Source organism: Aulonocara stuartgranti, assembly GCF_965226115.1.
Source record: "Aulonocara stuartgranti genome assembly, chromosome: 10".
In the NCBI taxonomy this organism is placed as follows: Eukaryota; Metazoa; Chordata; class Actinopteri; order Cichliformes; family Cichlidae; genus Aulonocara; species Aulonocara stuartgranti.
Window position 1 is genome coordinate 13,895,628 of NC_138946.1, and position 22,841 is coordinate 13,918,468.

General features: G+C 38.7%; 1 protein-coding gene across 2 annotated transcripts; it reads left to right on the plus strand.

Annotated features, from left to right (window-relative positions):
• Positions 1–170: 170 nt before the first annotated feature.
• On the plus strand, positions 171–22,502 carry rbm27 (RNA binding motif protein 27). 2 transcript variants are annotated; one of them, XM_082549554.1, is made up of 21 exons: positions 171–366; positions 4,367–4,485; positions 5,644–5,771; positions 6,288–6,361; positions 7,065–7,258; positions 7,718–8,026; positions 8,759–8,986; positions 12,048–12,224; positions 13,124–13,270; positions 13,370–13,523; positions 13,970–14,123; positions 14,262–14,495; positions 14,595–14,726; positions 14,926–15,051; positions 15,221–15,295; positions 15,399–15,575; positions 16,767–16,871; positions 18,967–19,194; positions 19,398–19,481; positions 19,646–19,765; positions 20,697–22,502. In XM_082549554.1, exons 1-21 carry the CDS (start codon positions 308–310, stop codon positions 20,799–20,801), a joined length of 3,129 nt encoding a protein of 1,042 aa, XP_082405680.1. In that variant the 5' UTR covers positions 171–307; the 3' UTR covers positions 20,802–22,502. The 2 variants fall into 2 exon arrangements, with proteins under 2 accessions (XP_082405680.1, XP_082405681.1); XM_082549555.1 differs by lacking the exon at positions 12,048–12,224.
• The last annotated feature ends 339 nt before the right edge of the window (positions 22,503–22,841 follow it).

A 22,841-nucleotide genomic window follows, 5' to 3' on the forward strand; every position in this document is an offset into this window, starting at 1 on the left:
TATCTGTTGTATTTGCACATTAATTAGAATAGCTAAGATTTATTAATCTTAATTACTTTGATAAACAAATACAAGCCCTCATATGTGCGGCTTTTTTTTTTGTTTGTTTGTTTAAATGCATAATAAACATCCGCCGTCGTGCTTGCGTTACGACAATTTGACCATGTTGCCATGCCGTAAAATATTTTGTACGACCTGCCTGTGAAGAGAGACAGAAGGCCTTAAAGCTTATAAATTTATAGACGATGAAAGTAGGGTTGTCAAAACGCTCTTTCTTTTTGTAGACAGTATTGTAGTCCTTCTCACAATGATCATAGAAAATGTTGAAGCCTTGAAATCGTGGCTGGCAAAGCTCCTGGAGCCGATGTGAGTATTGAAATGAAATGACATTTAGCGTGCATGCTACGTAGCTGCTTTAGCCTGCTAGCCGCTGGGTTAGCCTGGCATCAATGGCAGATTCTTGCACGAGTAGCTAACCATCGCTTGTTAGCCTTTCGAAGCACAGAGAGGCACTTTTACTTTTCATTAGTAATGATTGTGCATGATTTAGCGAGTTTGCTTGCGTTTGATGCACTGCGAATTCTTGATTCTGACACTATGGTAGTTAAGAACGCAGTTGGCGCACGGTAGTGTAACTTTATCACAGTTCTGTAGCAAGCTCCTAGCCTTCAACGTGTAGCCCCTCTTGCCTAAAACAGCTGTTGTATCTCTGGGAAAAGTTACTAATTAAAACTGTAGCTATTAGCTCGACATATTTCATAGTTAAATGCACACAAATACTTTGCCTTTGGAGTTTCCATAGTAACACATGCTTTGTAAGCGTTAGGCTTTGTCTGTTTTGCTAACGCGAGATCCTAAAATTCTTTTAAATATGTTGACGAGCTCAAATGGGTAATGGAGTGCATTAAAGGATTTAAGTTACCCCCTCCCTCTCTTTTTTGTGCTGTTGGGACAACACACAGTCACTGTTTAATCAACTAATGGAGTAACTCCACAATATTATCGTTGTGTGTCCGAGGTTCATCCTCTAAAAATAAGGAGTTTTTTGCATAGGGGAGAAAAAGTCCTTGCAGAGCCAAAGTGAGGCGTATTTAAGCTGCTTTAACTAAAGGCTGGAGTTCAAGTAGGCATAGTTTCATTCACATTGTTATTACATTTATATTGTTGGTAATTATTAATCATTGGGAATTTCCATGGTCAATGATCCTGTAGTTAAGGGTCAAATTTGACTGTAGCTTTAGTGAGTCAGCAGTTAATTAACTACTAGCAGCTTGTTGCTTGAACTTAGGGCTGTTCGATATAACGATATATATCGGATGATGTTATAAAAACGTCTATCGTTTCATTTTACGCTATCCTTTGTTTCGTGGTGTCGCAAAATAAATTGTTTACGGCAATATATTTTCATCGTTTTGATGGTCACTGTAGTGGCTGTATTAATTTCTTAAAGTTCTCTTTTTCTCTTATATTTTATATAACCACACTATGGATGGACAAGCGCCTGTTTTTATGCGTTGTGGTTGTTTATGTTCCACATAAACCTTTCACAATAAAGCTCAAGATCCTGTTGAGACTTTTCAAAATAAACTGAATCACGTGAAAGAGCAGATTATTTAAGGATGGGAAGTAAAAAAAAAAGAGCCACCAGGTGTTTAAAAAATAAACCTTTAGACTCAAACGTTAGAACAGGCTTTTCCCCGCAGCACGCTGTGTAATAAATCCTCACAAAGAAAACGGTGGCCGTTACAACTTATGTCTAAAAATGTATAGTTTCATGCATTGGTTAAAACACTCGACTCCAGCTACATGACGCGCAGCTGGAAACACTTCACGCAAGTCCAGGTTCCAGTAGTTCCATAGCTGACAGTCTCGGAGATCTTTTAGCTTGATTTCTATTTTTTAAGTTTAAAAAAGCAAATGTTGTGTAAGTGGAACTTTTAAACTCATAAATTATTTTGAAAAAGTGCAGGTAAACGCACTGAAATCGTTTTACCAGGCTTTATATTAAATTTAAAAAAGGCATTCGTGCTCAAACTGCAAAGATTACTCTGCTGTTAATTGATTTATTGAGCTTCATAATGCATTGGTCCAGTGCTATATGTCTGATAACTTTGATACTGAAAACCAGCCACAGACTTTTACTTGCATTTTGCAGTGAAGTATAACAAATTCATCCTGTCAGTTTGCATAAATACAAATTACTCTTAAGAAGACAGCGGTCGTAACTGCAGAAGAAGCCATCTAGTTAAGATGCATACATCTTTTCCCTAGGAGACTGTAATGTTTCAAACATGTCAAACAAACTCAACCATTGGCTCAGTTTAAAAGAATAAAATAGGTTTGATGGCTAATAACTATTGTGAGCACATGATGCAAACTGCAGCAAAACTGTATACCAGTGAGCATAAGATGATAATGATCGTGTTTTACGCTTTATGGGCTCTGAAGCTTACATATTTTGTTGTTTTTGTATTTTATTTTGTATCACTTTTGTTTTCCTGTACTTAATTTATGTATTATTTTCTGCATTCATTTGTGTGTTACTAGTTTATGGAACTTAGTTGATTTTGCAGCTGTCTGTCTTGGCCAGGACACTCTTGTAAAAGATATTTTTAATCTCAAGAGTCACATTTTCCTGGGTAAGCAAAGGTTAAAAACAGTGTAGATAACACTGAGCTTTTTTTTATTTTATTTTATTTGAAAAGCTAGCAGTAAGTTAGACAGACACACCTTGACATGTCCCTCATTTTGTCTTGACATTTAGCTTACTTTGCAGGAACATCTGAGCATTTTTTTTATGCCCACAGAAAGGGTGACCAGAGTGACCAGCTGTAACACAGTGAATTGCAACGCTTGTGTAAAAAGCCAAACCACAACGACACTTCAGACATAGTCACTGCCCTATGTCATTTCTTTCACATGCTCAAAACCCCCTACATTGCATGCATTGTAGCACATCAGAGTTTTCAAAGAATGTGCAGAGTTTTCAAAGAATGGTCATCAAACTTAGTTGTAATCATAATTAGGGCTGCCACGATTAGTCGACTAGTCACGATTACGTCGACTATCAAAATCGTCGACGACTGATTTAATAGTCGACGCGTCGTTTGAAGCTTTGTAAGATCCTGAAAAACGCAGGAATAAGTAGCAGGATTTAAGAGTGTAATAACGGACTGAAACAGAAGATGGCAGCACTGCATGTACAAGGATACCAGCTGCCGTTAAACCCCGAAGAAGAAGAAGCAGCGTCCCAGAATTCATAGCGCAGCCCAGCGCAGTTTCCAACAATGGTGGCAGCTAGTTAGTTTTAATATTGCTCTTATTATTCTTTCTGGGTCACAAAATAAACATTTAACATATTTTCAGGCGAGAATGTAGCTGTGTAAACCTCAAATATCTGCTCAGTTTATCAAGACACCGCATATTTTCAAAAGCGCTCCGACGTTTTCGGAGACGTCTGTTACCCACTAGCTCGATAGCTAGCCGGGGGCTAGGCTAACTAGAGCCGTGAGAACACCGGACTCCCGGCAAATCTTTTTCAAACCCACTGCCATCTTTCGCTACTCAGGTTAAACATGATATATGAGTCACTTAGATAACTTAAAAATGTAATTGTTTGGCTTTTTTTAGTATTTTATTTGTTCCTGAGTAAATCGGTTTGGCTGAGATTAAAGTTATAGTTTTTACACAGCTGAATAAACATCAAGCAGACAGCTGATCATCAGAAGTGTGAGATGCTCCAGAATTTACTCCGGTGTCCTGTTATATTTTAGATAGCAAGGAGTTTATTAAACTTCACCGAAACAATCTGCAAATTTCATTAAAATTTAATAAACTATCATCTTGTCTTTATTTTTAGTTAGCACATACCTTAAACAGTTAAAGCTGTAAGCTAATGATAGTTATATAAGAGCAGATGCTGCTGGTGCAATAAGCTGTAGGTTTTACCTCCAATGGATGATGATCTGATTAGTCGACTAATCGCAAAAATAATCAGTGACTAGTTGACTATCAAAATAATCGTTTGTGGCAGCCCTAATCATAATTAAATTTTAAGCTATATTACCAATGTTAAGAAATGCTACCATGGAAACCTGTACTCCTTTCCTTCCTATAAGAATAATAACCTTTCTTTTACTTTATGCATTTGGTGGATTGTTTAAGTTTTGTGGCAATGATCTGTCCCCCTTTGAATTTTACGCTTTGCATACATAGATATGTAAATGAATTTGATATGCATTATATTTCAGTTGGTTCAACTAAAACATTTCTCTCAGTTTTAACAGTTTTTTCTTATTAGATATATGAATGAGTGTGTGTGTATAGATAGATAGATATGTTTTAATATATACATTTTAATCTGCAGATGTGATGCTGACCCCTCTGCATTAGCCAACTATGTAGTTGCTCTTGTGAAGAAGGACAAACCAGAGAAGGAACTGAAAGCACTTTGTGCTGATCAGCTTGATGTCTTCCTACAAAAAGGTATACATTTTATTTTATTTATATAAAGCTTTTCTGCTAATGTGTCAGCAGGCAATTTTGACATTTTGTAGCTCTTCCTGGTTAAGGTGGAGGAAAAACTTTTGCTCCATCATTACGCTAACAAGGGATTTATTCGTACTCCCCTTGCACATGTCAGACAATAGAGGCTTTGCAGTTAGGTCACAAATCCTTTGGGAATCAGACCTGGTGGCATTGTCGAGGTCAGTGACTAAACTGATTATTAAAAATTAGTTGCTAAGTTTAGACAGATCAGAAGTTTTTTCCCTGCATACAAAAAATGCAGTACCCCTGCAGAGGGGATTTAGTTTTCTTTTTTCCCCTCATATGCCACCAAGACTGTACTATATAGTTTAAGTAGCTCAAACATGGAATACATGTGGTTATCATAAATAATATTGAAATTATGCAACTTGTTTGATATAGTAAAACAGGCTCTTTGTCTTAACAATGTTAAAAAACTTGATTGAGGCTAGAAAATGACCAATATGGAAATAAGTTGATCAGAAGCATTTGATCCAATTGATGTGTCGTCTTGGCTTCAATTAAACTGATAATGTTAGCCATTACCTGCAACACAAACTGCTTTTCAGCCCCCAGAACTCATATGTATTACCCATTAACAGTCACACTGATGTAGCCTGCATTCTGTAACAGGCCATGTTAATGAAATATCACCTGTATAAATATAGTGAGGCAGGCAGAATACAATGAAATGTATAGTCTTAAATTTGAAGTGGAACATCAGCAATGCTATCTTCCTCGTGGATGCCATTTGTGGACCCCACATGTGGCCACCAGAGGGAGTGTTGCATCGTTTGATAGTGACTCTGTATCCAGTGTGATGTGTCCTGATTCAGTCTCTTTATTTTTAGCTCTACACTATTAAAATTAGTTTAGGGGTTTAATTTAGTTGGAAAACATGTTGATGGTTATTACATATGTCTCCTGGATCACTTTAGAATTTTTTAATGTTACATTTTTTTAATCAGGTAGCTTTCCCACATGTCATGGATGCAGTGTTCATATGTGTTATTTTTTATGTGTGTGTTATGCTTTTAGACTTTTGGCCCTTTTTCACAAGACTGAAAACTGCATGCAGTTTTTAATGTGTTCTCGTGATTAATTTTGTCCTTGCAGAGACGGTGGGATTTGTTGATAAGCTTTTTGAATGTTTGACGACCAAGAACTACCTGGGAAATCCTGCTGCCAAGGAAACTCCCAAAGAGGAGATTAAACTGCCTGCAATCAAGGCTGAAGTTGTTGAGGTACACCCTGAAATTGAATAGCTCGCCTTTTGAAAATGAGTGCGCGCACACACACACACACAATTTTTTTTTTTTTTTTAAACTGGTTGAGTGGTTTTGTTGGAATGGGCATTTCAATTTGAAATCAAAGCTTTTGATAAAATCACTTATTTTGAATGCTTTTTTGTTTATTAAGGCTACGTCCACACGTACATGGGTAGTTTTGTAAACTGAGATTTCTCATTTTCATTTAAAAAAAATTAAAAAATATCTCGTCCACACGTGCAGTTTTCTAAAATTATCTCCGTCCACATGTAAATGCAGAAGTAGCTCACAAAGAGCCAAAGTGAAATCCTCGACCTGTGAAAATTATCTCGCCATTCTTCTAGAAGAAACGCGTGTGAAAGAAAGGCCCAAACGCATTGAAAAGGCTACGTTTTTAAAAATACCCATGTATTTGTGGACGTAGCCTAAGTTTTAAAGTTATATTATAGCTGATGTTTTTTGTTTTGTTTATTTTGTTTTTTCCCCCTCAAGGCTGAAACACCCGAGGAAGAGAACAGGCGAAGGAGAAGTCCTCTGAGAAATCGCTCTGACTTCAATGAATCCAGGTATATGGCTTGCATTTAACTTTGTCTTTATAAGCAGCTAAAACATTTGCAGGTAGGACACACTTGTTGAACTGTTTAGTACATATTGATGTTGTGTAGTTGTATAGCGATCTTACCAAGCAGCTATATTTCCAGCCCTCCAAGTCCTGCTTTTGGCTTGATTAGGCCCTCGTGTCCACTAATGTGTCCCTTGGCTGTGGCATATCTAGTGTTGGGTGCAGATGGGAGAGTTCATTCACTGATATACGATAATTAACGTAATTTGAAAAGAGTTACGTCTTTAATATGTAGGGTATATTTTCTGCATATTTTTAGAAATTAAGTTGTTATTAATTAATTTTTTTACTTTATTTTACTTTCTTGAGCTTCTGCTGTGAAAAGCTTCTGTTAATGAAACTAAGCACTTCCCAATAGTTTTAACACAAACAGCCCATTTGGGGACTTAATGGGATTGTGCACACATAAAACAAAGGTAATTAAGCCTTTCCCTAATAACTTGTTTCAGATAAAAGCGTACTTCTCTCAAACAAAGATCATTATTTCAGGGTTCATGTTATGTTAAAGACACACAGAAAGAAATGATCCTTGCGTCTTCATTTGTTATAAGAAGACCCACATTCGTGTCTGAAAACCTGTGAAGTATTCCTGTGTGATTTATACATTTAAAATCAGCAACGCCTCTAACTTCTCATCATCCACACAGGAACCGCGATGAGAGGAGGCGAGACGAGCGCAAGCGCCGTGACTTTGATCGGCACGGGAAAAGCGGCAGCGACTCCCACCGGGAGCGCCATGAGCGGCGCAGGGGCAGCCCCCGCGGGAGAAGCTACAGCAGGAGCCGCAGCCGGAGCGGCAGTCGTGGAAAGAGCAGGGATAGGGAGCACAGAGGAGGCAGAGGTGAGAAAGTCCCCCCTCCCACAACCAATAACAACAACAGCACAGGGGAACAAAGATTGAGGCGCGAAGAAGCTCCTGAATCTCTCGTCAGCACTGCTAAACGGTGCATTAGTGACGGTGACGTGCTGTTGGAGACATGCTGGTGTGAGGCGCTTTAGATGAGAAGACTTGTAGAAATTACGGATGTAGCCGACTCTCATTTTTATTCCTGTCGGATTGTTGGACAGTGTTGCTGGGAGTTGGTAGAAAGGAAGGGAGAATGTGGACAGCTTTGCAGTCCTATCACTGGGGGTTCAACAACATGGGTTGGGATTGGTCTTCTTACCACCAAGGTTAATCTGCTCATCTTTGTCATTACAAGTTTCCCTCTTTTTGTAATCTATCATTTAATGTAGTGCTTTTAAAAGTCAGCTATGATACAGTACACAATGATTTATGTGATTTACTTGTTTTCAACAGACTTCAAGTCAAAGTTTGAGGCAGAAAGGAAGGACACTGACGGATACAACTCTTCCACCACATCTGGCTCTCAGCAGCAGCAGCAGCAGCAGCACCCGCCACCTCTCCTGCCCTTACACACACCTCTGCATCCCTTTTCCTCTTCTTCCTCGTCTTCAGGAGCTGGGGGTGTACCGGTAGCAACACTGGCTCACTTGCCCGACAGCACTACAGACAGCTGGTCTAGCTACTACGGAACGAGGCAAGATGGTGTTTGCAAACCTTTCAGCAAGGCTGCTTCACTCAAACAGCGCTGCAGGGATTACGATGGTAGGAGCAGAGTTAATCATCCTGTTCTCAATTCCTTTGATTCCTTCTTTCTGTCATTTCGTGTGTCTGCGTGTCTTTTATTTTATTTTTTATTTTTCCATCTGAGAGCCTTTTATCTGCTACAGCCCAGTAGCATTAGGGAGATGTTTTCTGTGCATTTCAAAGGGGATCAGAATAACACTGGAGCTTTTTGATGAGATTTAAAGGAAATGTTAAGTTTATGACGGCTGTTGTACAGTTTGCTCAAGTCTCTAGTTTAAACACTACCTTTTTCTTCCCCTGAGGCTTCTGTGCCTTGTTTGGTCTCTTCACTAATGACCACTGCTTAGCACTCATCCTCTTGTCCCCAGTGAAAGGTAGAAAAGCAAGCTGGTTCCCTCTCACTCCCCTCTACACTGAGGCTCAGGAGAGTTTAAACTTACCCACTGTCCCTGAAGTACATTGCTTTCTGTCACCGTGCTCAAACACAGCCACTTGGGACCCAGTTCCTTAATGAGGCTTTGGTGTAAATACATGAACTGTGTGACTTGGCTGCTTTAAACTTAGATGTTTATTCATTTTGTTTAATTCCCATGAATTTTTTATGTTATTGTGTGTGGTGTCTTTTTGTTTGTTTGGCTTTATTAATGTGTGTGTGTGTGCATGTGTGTTTTGTGACTGTAAAGCAGCAGTTTATATAAACTCCATGTTGTGTACGATATTTATGAATAATCGCTTCTCTCCCTCACACAGAAAAAGGATTTTGTGTCCGTGGTGACCATTGTCTCTATGATCACGGCAGTGACCCCCTCATAGTCGACGATGTCAATCTACCAAATATTATTCCATTCCCACCCCCACCGATTCTGCCACCCGCCGGGCTGCCCATGCCCCCCATCACTGAACCACCTCCCAACCTCAGGATGCCTTCTATGCCACCCTATGGCCAGCCACCACCACCAGGTGTTTTCCCTATGACAGGTGAGTATTAATGCTCCTCTAATCCATAAGTTTGTGCTTCATCATATTGCGAAGTTTTACAATTTGCATCTACAAAATAGTGAAGCCAGAAGAACCGTGTTCCTCTCTCAAACATTTGGTTTTGTGTGAGACGCGTTGTTCTTCCACTGGCCTTTTTCAGTCTGGTCACAATATACATACCTTTCCTTTGGCCTGTAGTATCATTGATTTATGAAGATATTTTTGCATGAGTTTCCCCAATGTTTGAGAGCTAACAAACATCTCTTTAATCTAATAGAAGTAGGATTAAATCATAAATCGTTTTCATTTAGAAACAATTTTGTCCCCACTCACAACAAAATCCAGCTAACTAATATGGTAAATAAATGGTAAATGGCCTGTATTTATATAGCGCTTTACTAGTCCCTAAGGACCCCAAAGCGCTTTACATATCCAGTCATCCACCCATTCACACACGATGGCGATGTGTTGAAAGTGTAGCAGGTCACATGTAAGACATCGTGGCCTCAGTAATGTGACACTGTACTCCTTACTCTGATGGCTGATTTGACGACACCAGAGGTTTTAAATATGTAAAGATTCAAATGAACGGTATATTGGAATTAGAGCAGGGCGATATGGCCAAAAATATTTATCACGATATATATTTGAAAATTTGCGATAACGATATAACTGACGATATAATTGATGCGAGACAAAATACAACTCCACAACATTACTAGCGCAAAAAGACAACCTATCATTTATTTTCACTTAAACAAGAAGCTGGTTTTTATGTACATTAAAGCTTTATAAAAATGTAACAGTGCAAATGCAAATTCCTTGCTGAAAGTTTAACCAAAAGGCATTTCCAGTAGAAATGGGCTGACATATCCTGAGCATAACCATGTATAATATTCACTGAAGTTAAAAAGAGGTGCTTTGCAACATTAAACTGCAGTGTGCAGTACGCATTTTTCGGACCATAAGGTGCACGGGATTATAAGGCACATTAAGCGAAACAAAGCAGTCAGATAAATCAAACTTTATTAAACTCATTCTTCTTGCTTCCTCCACTTCTGTACCATTGATTCATTAATGTTGAATTCTCTGGCAGCGGCTCTATTCCCATGTTGTTGCAGTATATTAATGACTAACCTCGTATTGTGGATGGATTATCTCAGTTGTTCTCCTGACTGAAGATTGGTCCTTTTACAGCATCCTGCCATGCGATTGCATTTGTCTCTAACCATGAGGAACCTTCACGTTAACTTTTATAAGTGGAAAAGTGTTAGTGTTCGTCCTCCAGCTTCACTGTTTATGTTATGCTAACATAGCTGTGTCGCTAGCGATCACGTAGCACATAATTATATACCAGCTAGCCCAACTTCAGTAACCCTACAAACGTCACTGCTGTTTAGTTTCCTGTCTTCATTTATGTTGGAAGTGATAGCAGAGCTGTACGTTTGATTTTTTTCAGAAATCTCTCAGTCAGAACATGCTATATCATGCTTAGGTAACTAGCGAAACTAGCGAGCTAACTTCCGCTAGCTTCCTGCTAGCTTCTAACTCCGTTAAATGTAATGCATTTTGTTTTCATGGATGCCTGGAAGTTAAACTTCATAGTTACACCTGGTAAAGCAGCAATGCTGATCGTTTTATTAAAGATGAAAGAATTTAGACAGTTTTTAACTCTTAGTGATGCTGCAGTGTTCGTTTGACCTGAAGCATACGGAGTTTAGGACCCAGATTACTCCCAGATTTAAGGGCATCTTAGTCCGACGACCGCTTGCATGTTCTGCAAAAAAATGTGCTTTGTCGTGTATCTGACGGACAAACACCAAACCAGTTCCACATCACTGAAGTTGCACCATTTTTACAAACCAATTCTGGTTCATCTGTTTCACTCAACAATCGGCCATGTGCGTATGAAAACAAAGGCACTGCGCATGCGCGTTTTACTCATATTCTATCGCGATATTTCATTTTCATATCGTTGCCTAACATTATACCGGTATTACCGTGAACGGTATAATATGGCCCAGCCCTAATTGGAATGAGATGTCACCACTCTGGTGTGTAGAAAAGCAGCTGTCTTCAATATTATATGTATGTATATGTGTGAGTGAGTGAAAACACTTGCCCGACTTGACAACGTGCTCAGTTGTAAAGAGTTTTTGTTGAATTTCTCAAGGGAAGAAATCAACCTGTGCAATCTTCCTGCCTTTGAGTTGCACTATTGCCGATCAGTTTCACACTGGCTGTGTTTTGTTTTTGCAAATCATCATGATGATTTAAAAAGATGTATTTAAATCCAAAGCGCAAAAATCTTATGTATCTACATACGTTTAGAGTAGACGTGCTACACAGTAGATAGCTGCCCATTGATCATAAACAGTACATAAAAAAAAAAAAAATTTTGCCTTTTTTTTTTTTTTTTTAAATATATATTTCAAACATGGGGGGTGATGACTGAAACATTTGACCTGATAGGCTTTTATTGTTTCAGCTACTTTTTAAGGCTGTTAAAGTTATGAGATTTCTATCTTCCACTTGATAAATGGATAGTGTGTCATAAAGTTTAAGCAAATCTATCGAGAAGACGCCGCAGTTTCCTGGTGCATCTGCTTTTATATTAAAGCAGTCAGATTTTCACTGAAATACTTCTTTAATACTATACATGTAATATACTATAGAGTCATTGCAAATTTGCATTTTGTCATTTCCTTTTTTTTTTTTTTTTTTTTTTTTTTTTTGGTAATTTTTATTTCATTTTGATTTTTTGGTTTTGATTTCAGTTGAGTTTCATTTAGTTTCCAGAGTTGATTTTTCTCATTTATTAGTTTTATCGCCACATTTAGTTTTTGTTGTTATATTGACTCCATTTTATTTCATTTTAATTTTCCCAGTTCACAAAATAATTTTAGTTGGTTTTAACTTTCTGTTTTGTTTAATCTAGTTTTTAGTTTTCATTTAATTGACAAATTTATTTTCTTTCACATCTAGTTTTAGCTTTTAGTTGTAGTTAACTATAATGACCTTTTGTACCTGAGACATCAGCTTGGGCTTGTGTCTCCCTCAGGACCCCCACTGATAGCAACCAGTGGGATTGATACCCCCAACCACCAATCTGCAATCACTTCTTCTCCTCCCGTCGGACCGCCTGGTGTGGGCCGACCTCCTACACTTCCTCCTCCTCCTCCACCTCCTTCCTCGACCTCATCTGTGTCTCTTCGTCCCCAATATGTCCAGTCTGAATGTAAGCAGGGCTGCTTTTGCTTTTCAGATTGGGACTGTGCATTTGGAAGAGATTTTGCTGTGTTGCTTTTTATTTGGGTGTTCCTTTTAGTGTGTTTATGTTGTTGAGTTGTTATTTTTTACTTCTCATTTCTGTGTGCTTTAATAGTTACAGTATGATAAAGGTTAGTTTACTAAATATCTAAAATAACTAAGATGGTAAGGGTTATTTAAAACAAAACACTTTTTGGTTCTGTTTCTGTTTCCTGTCACTGTAAAGTAGTTGTTGTATGCCGTGTGTGTTTGTGTGCACAATTGGCATGTGTTTCTTGAGCCTGCAGTAACAGTTGTGGACCAGAAGGTAGCGCTGTGTATTAACCTAAAAACAAAAAAACCAAGCATCTCTGGGAAATTTTGTCATGACTCATTTAGTTGAGTGCTTCCTGCTATGATTATGCACATGAGGGTTTCAGTTACAGACTCTTTAAAAGACTTTAAAGAACTAAAAAGAAATTGGTCTATTTGGTATTTGCAAACTTTGGGTTTGTGATCTGTTACCACAACTGCCGTGAAGGGCCTCTTTCTGATAATTTTGCACTTGTGTGTCACAAATGTAGATAAGAATGAAAAGCATCATCTTGGTTGTTAATTTTTATCTTTGTTTGTTTCTTGCTGGGTTATTTTGCGCACTTACAATAACTGTAATTTTTATTTCTCGCATTTTGTAGGTTTTGTTTATAAATTTTATCCTGGACTACATGTTAAACTCATGTCACAGGTTGCTACCTATTCAGTGGTTACATTTAAAGTCAAAGATTCTTTTTTTATTAATATGTTTGCTTGTATTCACTTTTTCATATTTTTAAATGTTTTCATATTCCCCCCTAACGGTATGTGCGTCTGTTCACTTTTACACATTAGACAACTACGATGCAGAAGGCTACAACCCAGAATCTCCAGGCCTGACTGTAGCAGGACGTAACCCATATCGTCAGTTTATTCCCCGGGTGCAGACTCAACGCTCCAACCTCATTGGCCTCACCTCCAGTGAAGGTCAAGGCTCCAGAGGTAACAACCTCATTTACAGGGTTTTTTTTTTTTTTAATTCAACCTGATCCTGGGAAATTGACCTTCTCAGACTGATTTGACTTCTTGCGTATCTTCTAGCTGCCAACATAGTGATCCAGACAGAGCCAGCTACTGCACCCAGCACTCCTGGAAGTAACGTGTCCCGTTTCAACACAGAGCAGGACAGCAGGAAGAGGACCATGGGACCCAGTACAGCTGAAGGGCCAGCACCTAAAAAACCCTGGATGGAAAAGTAAGAGATTAAAGAAAAAAAATCTACATATTTGATTTAGGATGTCATTTATTCTGCACAGTGTTTTGTTTTATGTGAAGAAATTGGAGTACGGTAGCCAGCTGAAATGTAATCAAGTTGGTGCCTCACCCCATTACTTATTACTGCTCAGGAGGTCAGCAGCAAGTGTTGTCTCAGTTGTAAGCAGGTAGATACAAGCATCCCAGTCATGAGGATTTCTTTGCATTACCTCTACTTGGAGTACATTTAAACTGTCATACAGGTTGTAGGTTGGAAGTAGTCTTCTTTAAATAAAACCATAATATGGCCAAAACTTGAATCCCAGATCATCAATCATCGCTAAATTTTGATTAACTCATCTGCTTTTTTCCTTCATTTATTTTTTTTTTTTTTATGAAAACAAAACTACCAAATTAGTGATGTCAGCACTGAAATGTTCTTTTTAGGCCAAGCTTCAACAACCAGCATAAGGGTGCTTTTCCCAAGAGGACTTTTTATGTGAACACAAAGTTGGAGGTGCGCAGGATCCCGCGCGAGCTCAACAACATCACCAAACTCAACGAGCACTTCAGCAAGTTTGGAACCATCGTCAATATACAGGTAAAATGCATCCAGTTTTGGTTGTTGTTGTTGTTTTGCTTTTTTTAATGAGTGCTCCCCACAAAGTTCATAGACATTAGGCCTGCAGGAGAATGAATTCAAAACATTTACAGACTTGCACGTGCACTCTCAATCCAGGTTGTGTTTGGCGGAGACCCAGAGGCAGCATTGATCCAGTACACAAAGAATGAAGAAGCCAGACGAGCCATATCCAGCACAGAAGCGGTCCTTAACAACCGCTTTATCCGCGTGTACTGGCACCGCGAGCTTGGTGCTAATGCCACAGGCCTTCAGCAGCAGGAGCAGAGCTCAGGGAGCCAGGTTGCCGGGTCAGTGCCCAACCAGGGGCTGCAGCACAGCAACATGCATAAAGTTGGTATTAACAGCGGAGACATTGAGAATCCTTTGATGACAATTTTATATATATTTTTAAAATATCCATTGATTTACCCTCACTCGTTTTATCTGCAGGGGATCAAGCAGCACAATCCAGCTGCTTATGTGTTGAACAAGACTGTACCCAAGCATCATCTGTCTGCAACAGCTGGGGCCACGACAAATGCCAAGTCGGACAACCTGAATCCAAACACGGACACGGCTGCTGTATGTTTTAAGTTTATCTTGCAGACAATATCAGGCAAAGTGGATATTATATAATATACAAAAGTATAATATTATGATGGCACGTGTGTTACAACATTTTCACAGTGATTTATGTGTGTTTGTTAGCTAAAATTGTATTTGTAAAGAAATTAATTATATATTAATTTTCCTTTTTTTGCCCCTCCACCTTTCTCCTTAGGTGGTGCCTGCTACTACGAACACCCTGAAGGGACACTACACTTCCACAGCCGCCAAGTCTTCCTCAAAGAGCCTTGGGAAAACGGGAAAAGCACTGGAAGCACATGAAGCTCTCAAGAAAAAGCAGGCACGTTGCTTAACTTGGTTACGCATTTTGACCATTAAAAGAATAGCAGAGCTAAGCCATTTCCTTCTCTCAGGAGCCACAGCTAAGAAGGCTACTACCACTGAGAGAGAAAACTGTTTGGGGGGTTTTGAATGTTTTTGATTCCCTTTTTCTTTTTCCCCTCCTTTAGGAGGCACTAAAACTCCAGCAAGACATGAGAAAGAAGAAACAGGAGATGTTAGAGAAACAGATTGAGTGTCAGAAAGTAAGACATTTAACATTGAAACTATTCTTATCTGTAATCCTTCCTCTTTTTCTCCAGTGTACTGTCAACGTTCTTTCTGATACCATTTTTCGTGCCCTTCCAGGCGCTGATAAGTCGGCTGGAGAAAAACCGAGGCATGAAACCTGAAGAGAGGGCCAACATCATGAAAACGCTGAAAGAACTAACGGAAAAGATCACCCAGCTCCAGAATGAAATGAACCTTGCCTCCCAGGTCTCAAGCGCCAAAACTAACCACAGCCAGCCCAAAACCAAGACTGATGTAAGTTTGGCTTCCTTTTTGTCTTTGTACGTAACTGAGAGTAGGGGCGGGAAATTTAGGCCGAAAATTATATCACACATTGGTAGAGTTGTTTATTTGCCTTTTTTTCACACTTCACAGGTCCTTTTTAAAAAGGCGTTTCTTCACATAAAAAACATTTTTATATGAAGAATAAAACTGCATACATTGAGTAGGTAGATGTTTATGAGTTTAAATTTTTTTATATACATTTTGTGTACTCTAAACCTTAGATGCTGGTGGATTAATGTATTTATGGGGTCTTTATTAAGCAGTAGAAAGAAAGACCCTCCAGATCTCAATTTATAATATCTTAAAAATATTTGCTGTGTGTTTTCTAAGTTTAAGAACTATATAATATCTCTGAGCCACTGGTAAAGGAGAGGGGGAGTACATTTCTTTCTTCTTTTTAGGGTTAGACAGCTTGCCTCGAGTGTGCTGACCGCATCAAGGGGGGGGGGGGTGAGAGTGCGTAGGATTCCACTGATGTTAAACCAAAATGTGTCAAAAAACATTCTCTATAGGCTCTAAAACTACTTGGCCACAAGGTATAGACATTTACGTATATACAGGATATGTGCACACAGGCTGTCCTATATACCAAGTGAATAACCAATAACCGCTCAGCCTCAACAAATCTTTGCTGTTTTCACATTCGTTTTCTCCTCTTTGCATGTAGTTGTGTCCTAGTCCTAGGCCCTTTTCAAATTTCAGCTGTATGAGTTCCTATACCTGGGATTGGGTCCTTTTTAGTCTGAATGCAATGAAAAAAAATGGTTCTTTTGGGGGGGGGGGGGTTGTTATTTTTCCTGGAAATTCCAAGGAATGCTTATCTTTTAATCCATATTGAAAGAAACGGTTCTTACACTAATCTTAGGTTTGCAAAAATTGAAAAAAAGATCAAAAAGTCAATGTTGGTTCTGTACAGGACCGAAGTAGAGGATCTGTTTGAATATTGGGTGCATAGGAATAAAGTTTTTTTTTTTGGGGGGGGTTTTTTTTTGGTTTTTAATCACAATTTCGATTCACACAGTTTTGTCTTGATTGACCTTGTTAGACCAACAAGCACGCTCCACCCCCCCTCCTTTATTTGTAAACACAAGTTGATATTTGTGTATTTAATTGCTTCTCTGGATTAAGTAAACAAATTTCTTTTCTATGACATGCGATCAGGCCCACAAGGAGCTGCTAGATGCTGAGCTGGACTTTCACAAGAAGATGAGCTCTGGAGAGGATACAACAGACCTCAAAAGAAAACTGGGGCAGCTACAGGTGGAGGTAATACTCTGTCTGTCTGTCTGTCTCTCTTTCTCTCTCTCTCTTTCTCTCTCTCTCTTTCTCTCTTTCTCTCTCTCTCTTTTTCTCTCTCTTTCTCTCTCTTTCTCTCTCTCTCTCACACTCTTTCTCTCTCTCTCTCTCACACTCACACACACACACACACACACACACACAGACACACATTCTCTCTCACACACACACACACACAGACACACATTCTCTCTCTCACACAGACACACATTCTCTCTCTCACACACACACACATTCTCTCTCTCACACACACACACACATTCTCTCTCTCACACACGCGCACAGAAAATACACATGGATAGAAACAGACACAAAGTTAATCATTGACAGCATCTTGCATCATCAACACTTTGGTTGAGAACTGAATTAGAGGATGTGATACCAAGAAATGCCTTAGAGGAAGTGTGCAGATGAGATTATAGTCGCAGCCTGTTCTGCAAGGGGTGGAAAGAGATGGTATCTGTCCACCGATTAAAATAAATCAAATAATATATTAAATTCATTAGTTTATTTGTGTTCTGTCAGACGTGTCAGGCAGAAAGGTTTTTTTTTTTGTTTTTTTTTTTAAAACCATCTATGTTCTGTTTGTTTTATTTGACTGTGATAACTGGAACCTGATCCTGCAGTTTCTGCACAAGCTCCAGATCCGCTGTGTTTAGTGTTATTCGCTCAGCTCGAAGCTTCATAAGAGTCCTAATGAATCTGATGCGAACGTCTTGGTGATACCACAAGACACCTACACAAGATGTAAATGACCTATTGCTTCCTTCCTGTTAAAAGGGAGTTTCTCTTTCCCGCTTACCCCAATCGCTACTCATAGGGGACCGACTGTTGTGGTTTGCACACTATCGTCACAAGCATAATTGCAGCATAATTGCCTTGAGGCGACTGTTTTTGTGAACTGGCCTTATATAAATAAACTTGAATTGTATTCAGTAATGAAAAAAAAAAAAAGAGTTTTATGGTAAATTTTCAGTTTACCTCTGTACTGTTATCTTAGTCGGCTCCAGTAGTTGCCAGACGCACTCCTCCAGATGCTTGCTTTGTAGTCCCCTCGGGGTTTTGACACATCAGATTAAACAGCATTTTATTACTACACTCCATCAAAGTGTAAGGAGGTAGACTTACACACACTTATCTACTGAATTGGTGGCTTTTCTTGAGGTAATTAGTATTGCAGTTTTGTTTGGAGTATTTGTACATTATATTTCATGTTCTATAACTTGCATTTAACCTCATCTTTGTTGCATTCATTCTGGATCAGGTCTCTTGTAAGTTAGCGTGGTTTCCTGGTTAAGTGAGCAATGACACATAAATAACACATCTTCCCAGTGATTCTGCCAAAAGTCATTAATTAGGTTTCAGGTTAGGTCATGCAGCCCATACAGTTATTTATTTGTATTTTTTGGTGTTACACACAGTGTTTTCTTCTTCTTTATCCTCTAAATTTGCTGTGCACGCAGACGGCTGTGGCTTAAGATCAGGCTAACAACAACATAGCTTTTGTTAGCAACAACCTGCTTTGCATTTTTTTTTCCTTTAACCCCAGGGTCTTAAATTGGCTAGTTGTTTAAAAATGGATATGCATCCCCCATCCATCTAAACTCGGCCCGCCTTCTGCACATTAAACTGCAGCCACTTAAGCAAGCCCAGAGGAACATCTGCTAACGAAGCCAAATAAGACACACGTCCTACACTGATGGAGCTGCGCCTCATTAAAGTTTGAGACACTGGTCCTTGTAAGAAAATCGCAGGATGACAATTAAAGGGAGAGTGGTTGTGAGCTTGTGGAGTGTCTGAGAAGGAAGGAGATGTTTTTAAAAATGGAGGAGTGACAACTAGTGGTAAAGGGCAGAAAGTGAGAGAGTAAGGGTTTGTAGAAAATGTTTCAGCTCTGAAGGGTTGTGATGGCCTGCTCCTTTTTGTTGTTGTTTTTGTATTTTTCCATAAACTTTTTTTTTTTTTTTTAAAGTTATTCAATATATAAATTAGACACACAGTGGTGCGTAATTGTGTACTGAAATCAAACAGCGTCCAGTCAACCGCCCTTTCTGTCCTCCTTTAGGCAACACGTTTGGGTTTGATCTGGCCTCCAGCAGGTCGAGGTCGCGGCCGAGGAAAGCTGGGCCCAGATCCTGGTGCGATGCACGTGGGCCGTGGCCGGAGTCGAAACCGGGAAATGATGGCGCGCGGCGGGGCTGTGAACCGTATGGTGGTTGATCACAGACCCAGAGCCCTGGCTATTTTAGGGGTCACTCAGGAGGAAAAAGAAGAGCTAATGCCGCACTTTGTGGTAAGAATATGGCAGGATCTCTCCCTCCAGTAATACAGCACGATGTTATTGCTAAGTAATAAAAACTGTAGTAATAAATACCACTTTATTCCCTCTTATATCTTTTAGATATGTTAAGTGAATCATTTTCCCTGTGATAAGTCATAAATGTTTTGATGTGTATAAGTATATCCTGATTGGCCAACTGATATTTTTAAACCTAGAAATTTGGTGAAATCGAGGATCTCCGTGACCAAGACGCCAACAGTGTCGTCATGACCTTTAAGACACGGAGTGAAGCAGAGAATGTAAGTCACATGGCTCCAAATGTGTATGGGCTACATGTTCTCTTAATCTTGCTGCTTTTCCTCTAATCCTCTTCTAATAATAATAGAATAAATTAATACATTAAAATAATTAAAATACTCCAGTATAGCATCTAAAAGAGCTGTACCTCTCTTTGGTGTTCTAGGCAGCAAACCAGGGAGCTAAGTTCAAAGGTCGTGTTCTGCAGATTTCCTGGTACAAGCCCAAGACGCCCTCTGTTACAACGGAGCCCGAGGAAGAGGAGGCTAAAGATGAGGACAGTGCGGTATGACAAATACACACACAGCTTCATGTTTTCCCAGTAACTAAAACAAATTAAGGAAAGGGCGTTGTGTACGACACAACTTGAAAATCTGAGTTGGGGAAACTTTTGAAGTTTTAGTTACATTCACAAAATTTTACTTGGTTATTTCTTTCTGCTGCTTGTTAATTTTTAACAGCAGCTCCCAAAGGAAAAGGAGTGCTAGCCTCTCAGTACTAAGAGCATCTTAGCCCCATGAGTAAAACTGCATTACTGTCAGGTGAAATCCTTATGCTGTATTTATTTAAGGGGTTTGTTTCCTCCTTTGAGGTTGTGCCATTTCTTATATGTAACTTTTGTTTTTAAAGGTACGGTTGCCATTCTGAAAATGTGTCTGTGCACAGGTAGAGATTTGTGGTCAGATTTCCTCTGACTGCAGATCTACTTATAGCCACTTCATGCTCATCACGTTTTATCACAGGAGCTGAAACAGACAGATTTCTGGACAGGTCTACAGACTAGTTTGACTGGCAGAGATTAGGATTAATTTCCTGAGACTGATCAGCAGGTCACCTGTCATGGTGGATTCACCGATGGCTAACCAATAGAATGGAGGATGTCTAAATCTAAAGCATAAGAAATATCAGAAGCAGGCAGTCTGACCACTATAGGATTTTTAAGATCAGTACCAATATTTGGTGATTTTAAAATCTGATATTCCAGTATATTTTTGGATTGTTTTTTTTTTTTTCTTTAAACAGTTACCTAACATTTTTTATTTGTTACAATATTATTAAAAATAGCTAATATCAGACTAAATAATTTCCCTCTGCTACACTTTGAATCACTTTCTGTTTGCTGTGTTCTAAACATGCATGTTGCCAGGAGGAAAGCTGACTTAAAGTTTCCAGAAAAAGCATAAATATAAATGCTAACATGGTATTTATTTCTACAGAAGGAAGCTAGCTCGTATTTACCTGGGGAGGAAGAGGAAGAAGAGGAGGAGGAAGAGGATGACGATGAAGACGATGAGTACGAGAGTCGATCTTGGAGGCGATAATGACATTCGTCATTATCATTAACTGCTCTCCGTCAGAATCAGTGGTCCCCCACTCCCACTCCCACGCAGATTAAAATTGATGTAAAGGAACTCGCATTTTTTTTTTCCCTTTCCAGTATTTTCAAAGTAATTTTAGACTCTAATCAAAGTAAAAGAAAAAAACGTCTTTACTTTATTGTACATGAAAAGAAGTGTAGATGGTCAACAGTTTTTTGTATCCCTCAACTAAACAGTTGTTTAAAACATCTCACTTTTGCTGAGAAAGATACATGTTTAGTTGTTCTTATAGCTAGAAAAACTTATGTAAGTTTCTGTGTGCTTACCAGATGGACAATATCAGTAATGCACAACATTTGTGTCGACTGTGAATAGGTATTTTTATACATACTGTATTTAAGCTCTTTTTCTCACCAGTTTTTGTAGAATCTTGTCCTCCGTTCAGGGACAGCCATTCCATCACCAACAGAACGTTCTCTGCCGCTACCACAGAGAAATTTATTTATTCTTTTTCCACACTGCATAAATGCACTGTGCCGTACCGATATTGGCAAAGTATGGTACAGCTTTCACTTCGCTCATAGTTTTGATGTGGTAAAGCCCAACGTGTTAAAGGATTGCATCTTTCTTTTTCCCTAAATGTGTGCTGGTATGAATATTTGCCAGTGCACATGCATGTTGGTGTTCCTAATAAACAGACAGACCCATAGAGATGCTGCACCGTGGCCATACAGCCAGTGCAGGTACAATAGGATACCAGTGCAATAAAAAAAACACAATCAATGTTTACAAACTTCCATGCACTTCATATACAGTCATGTAGTCATGTTCAGGAAAAAATCGCCCCCACACACTTGTATTTTGTTGCTCACTCAGTTGTCCAGTGCCACTCTGTGTAAATACACACCCAAACACATGTTGTAATGTTCATCTGCTAAGAGTGCGTAACATTTTCACTTGTTTTCTTCTGTCACTTGGTCATTCAGAGGCCCTGACGGGACAAAGATCAGATCACCCATTTCAAAAATGTGAGATCCATAGACAGGTGTTTGAATGTAATGCTTAAAAAGAAAAAAAAAAAGAATATATAAATAATTTCTTTGCCTTACACAGTCAGCGGATTGCTGAGTTTTTACAGGACGTGATTTACTTTTGTAAATTTTGTAAATGCTTGAAAGAGAAATTACTGATCTTTTTTTTTTTTTTCTTTCTAAGTTTAATATTTTTTTGTTTTGTTTTTTTCCCCCCCTTTTTTTGGGGGGGGGGGGGGGGGGGGTTAACGACTGATGAGGTTGTGTCAGGTAGAAAATGTTGAGCAGGAGAGCTTAGTATCTCTGCTTTAGTCGCAAGAATTTTGTATTTTCAGTTTTCAACCAGTTCATATTGTTATTTGACTAAACTTGTCATTTAAGTAGGTTTTTGTTTGTTTGTCTGTTTACGAAATATAAGAGCTGCTCCGAGCTGTGGAAAACACTCTGAAAGACACTGAGTCATGCCCGTAACAACATTGATTTAGCTTAAGTGCAGCTTTGCCTCTATCTGAATATTGTCAAACTGTGCTGCGAAGCCACTCTGTGAGTAAAACCACAGTGTGTGAGTTCATGATAAATATTTTTATTTTCTGCTTTGCCTTTTTTTTTTTTTCCCCCCCATATACTGTATTTTAGAATCCTCAAGGTGGGAGGAATCAAAAACCATTAAAACTCACATACAAATGTATTTGGTTAAAGAATTAGTCCTGTCCCTTCCACCAGATGCATTTACATGCAGCTTAATGACGTTTTGTTTGATTTATGCTTTTTGTAACTCAGCTAAACTGATCATATCCAGTTTGAATGAAGCACCATAGGAGAAGAAAGACTTTAACTTATTACTGTGCAGACTTTACACAAGACATGCGTGTAGAAATGTGCGCGCATATATATATATATATATATATATATATATATATATATATATATATATATATATATATATATATATATATATATATATATATATATATATATATATATATATATATAATTTTTTTTTTTTTTTTTT

Excerpts from the sequence above, each read along its gene's own strand:
- rbm27 (XM_082549554.1), top strand. The coding sequence starts at position 308 with ATGATCATAGAAAATGTTGAAGCCTTGAAATCGTGGCTGGCAAAGCTC. Across the intron at positions 15,576-16,766 it reads AGCCCAAAACCAAGACTGAT|GCCCACAAGGAGCTGCTAGA; the intron begins GTAAGTTTGGCT and ends ACATGCGATCAG. Across the intron at positions 19,766-20,696 it reads CTAAAGATGAGGACAGTGCG|AAGGAAGCTAGCTCGTATTT; the intron begins GTATGACAAATA and ends TTATTTCTACAG.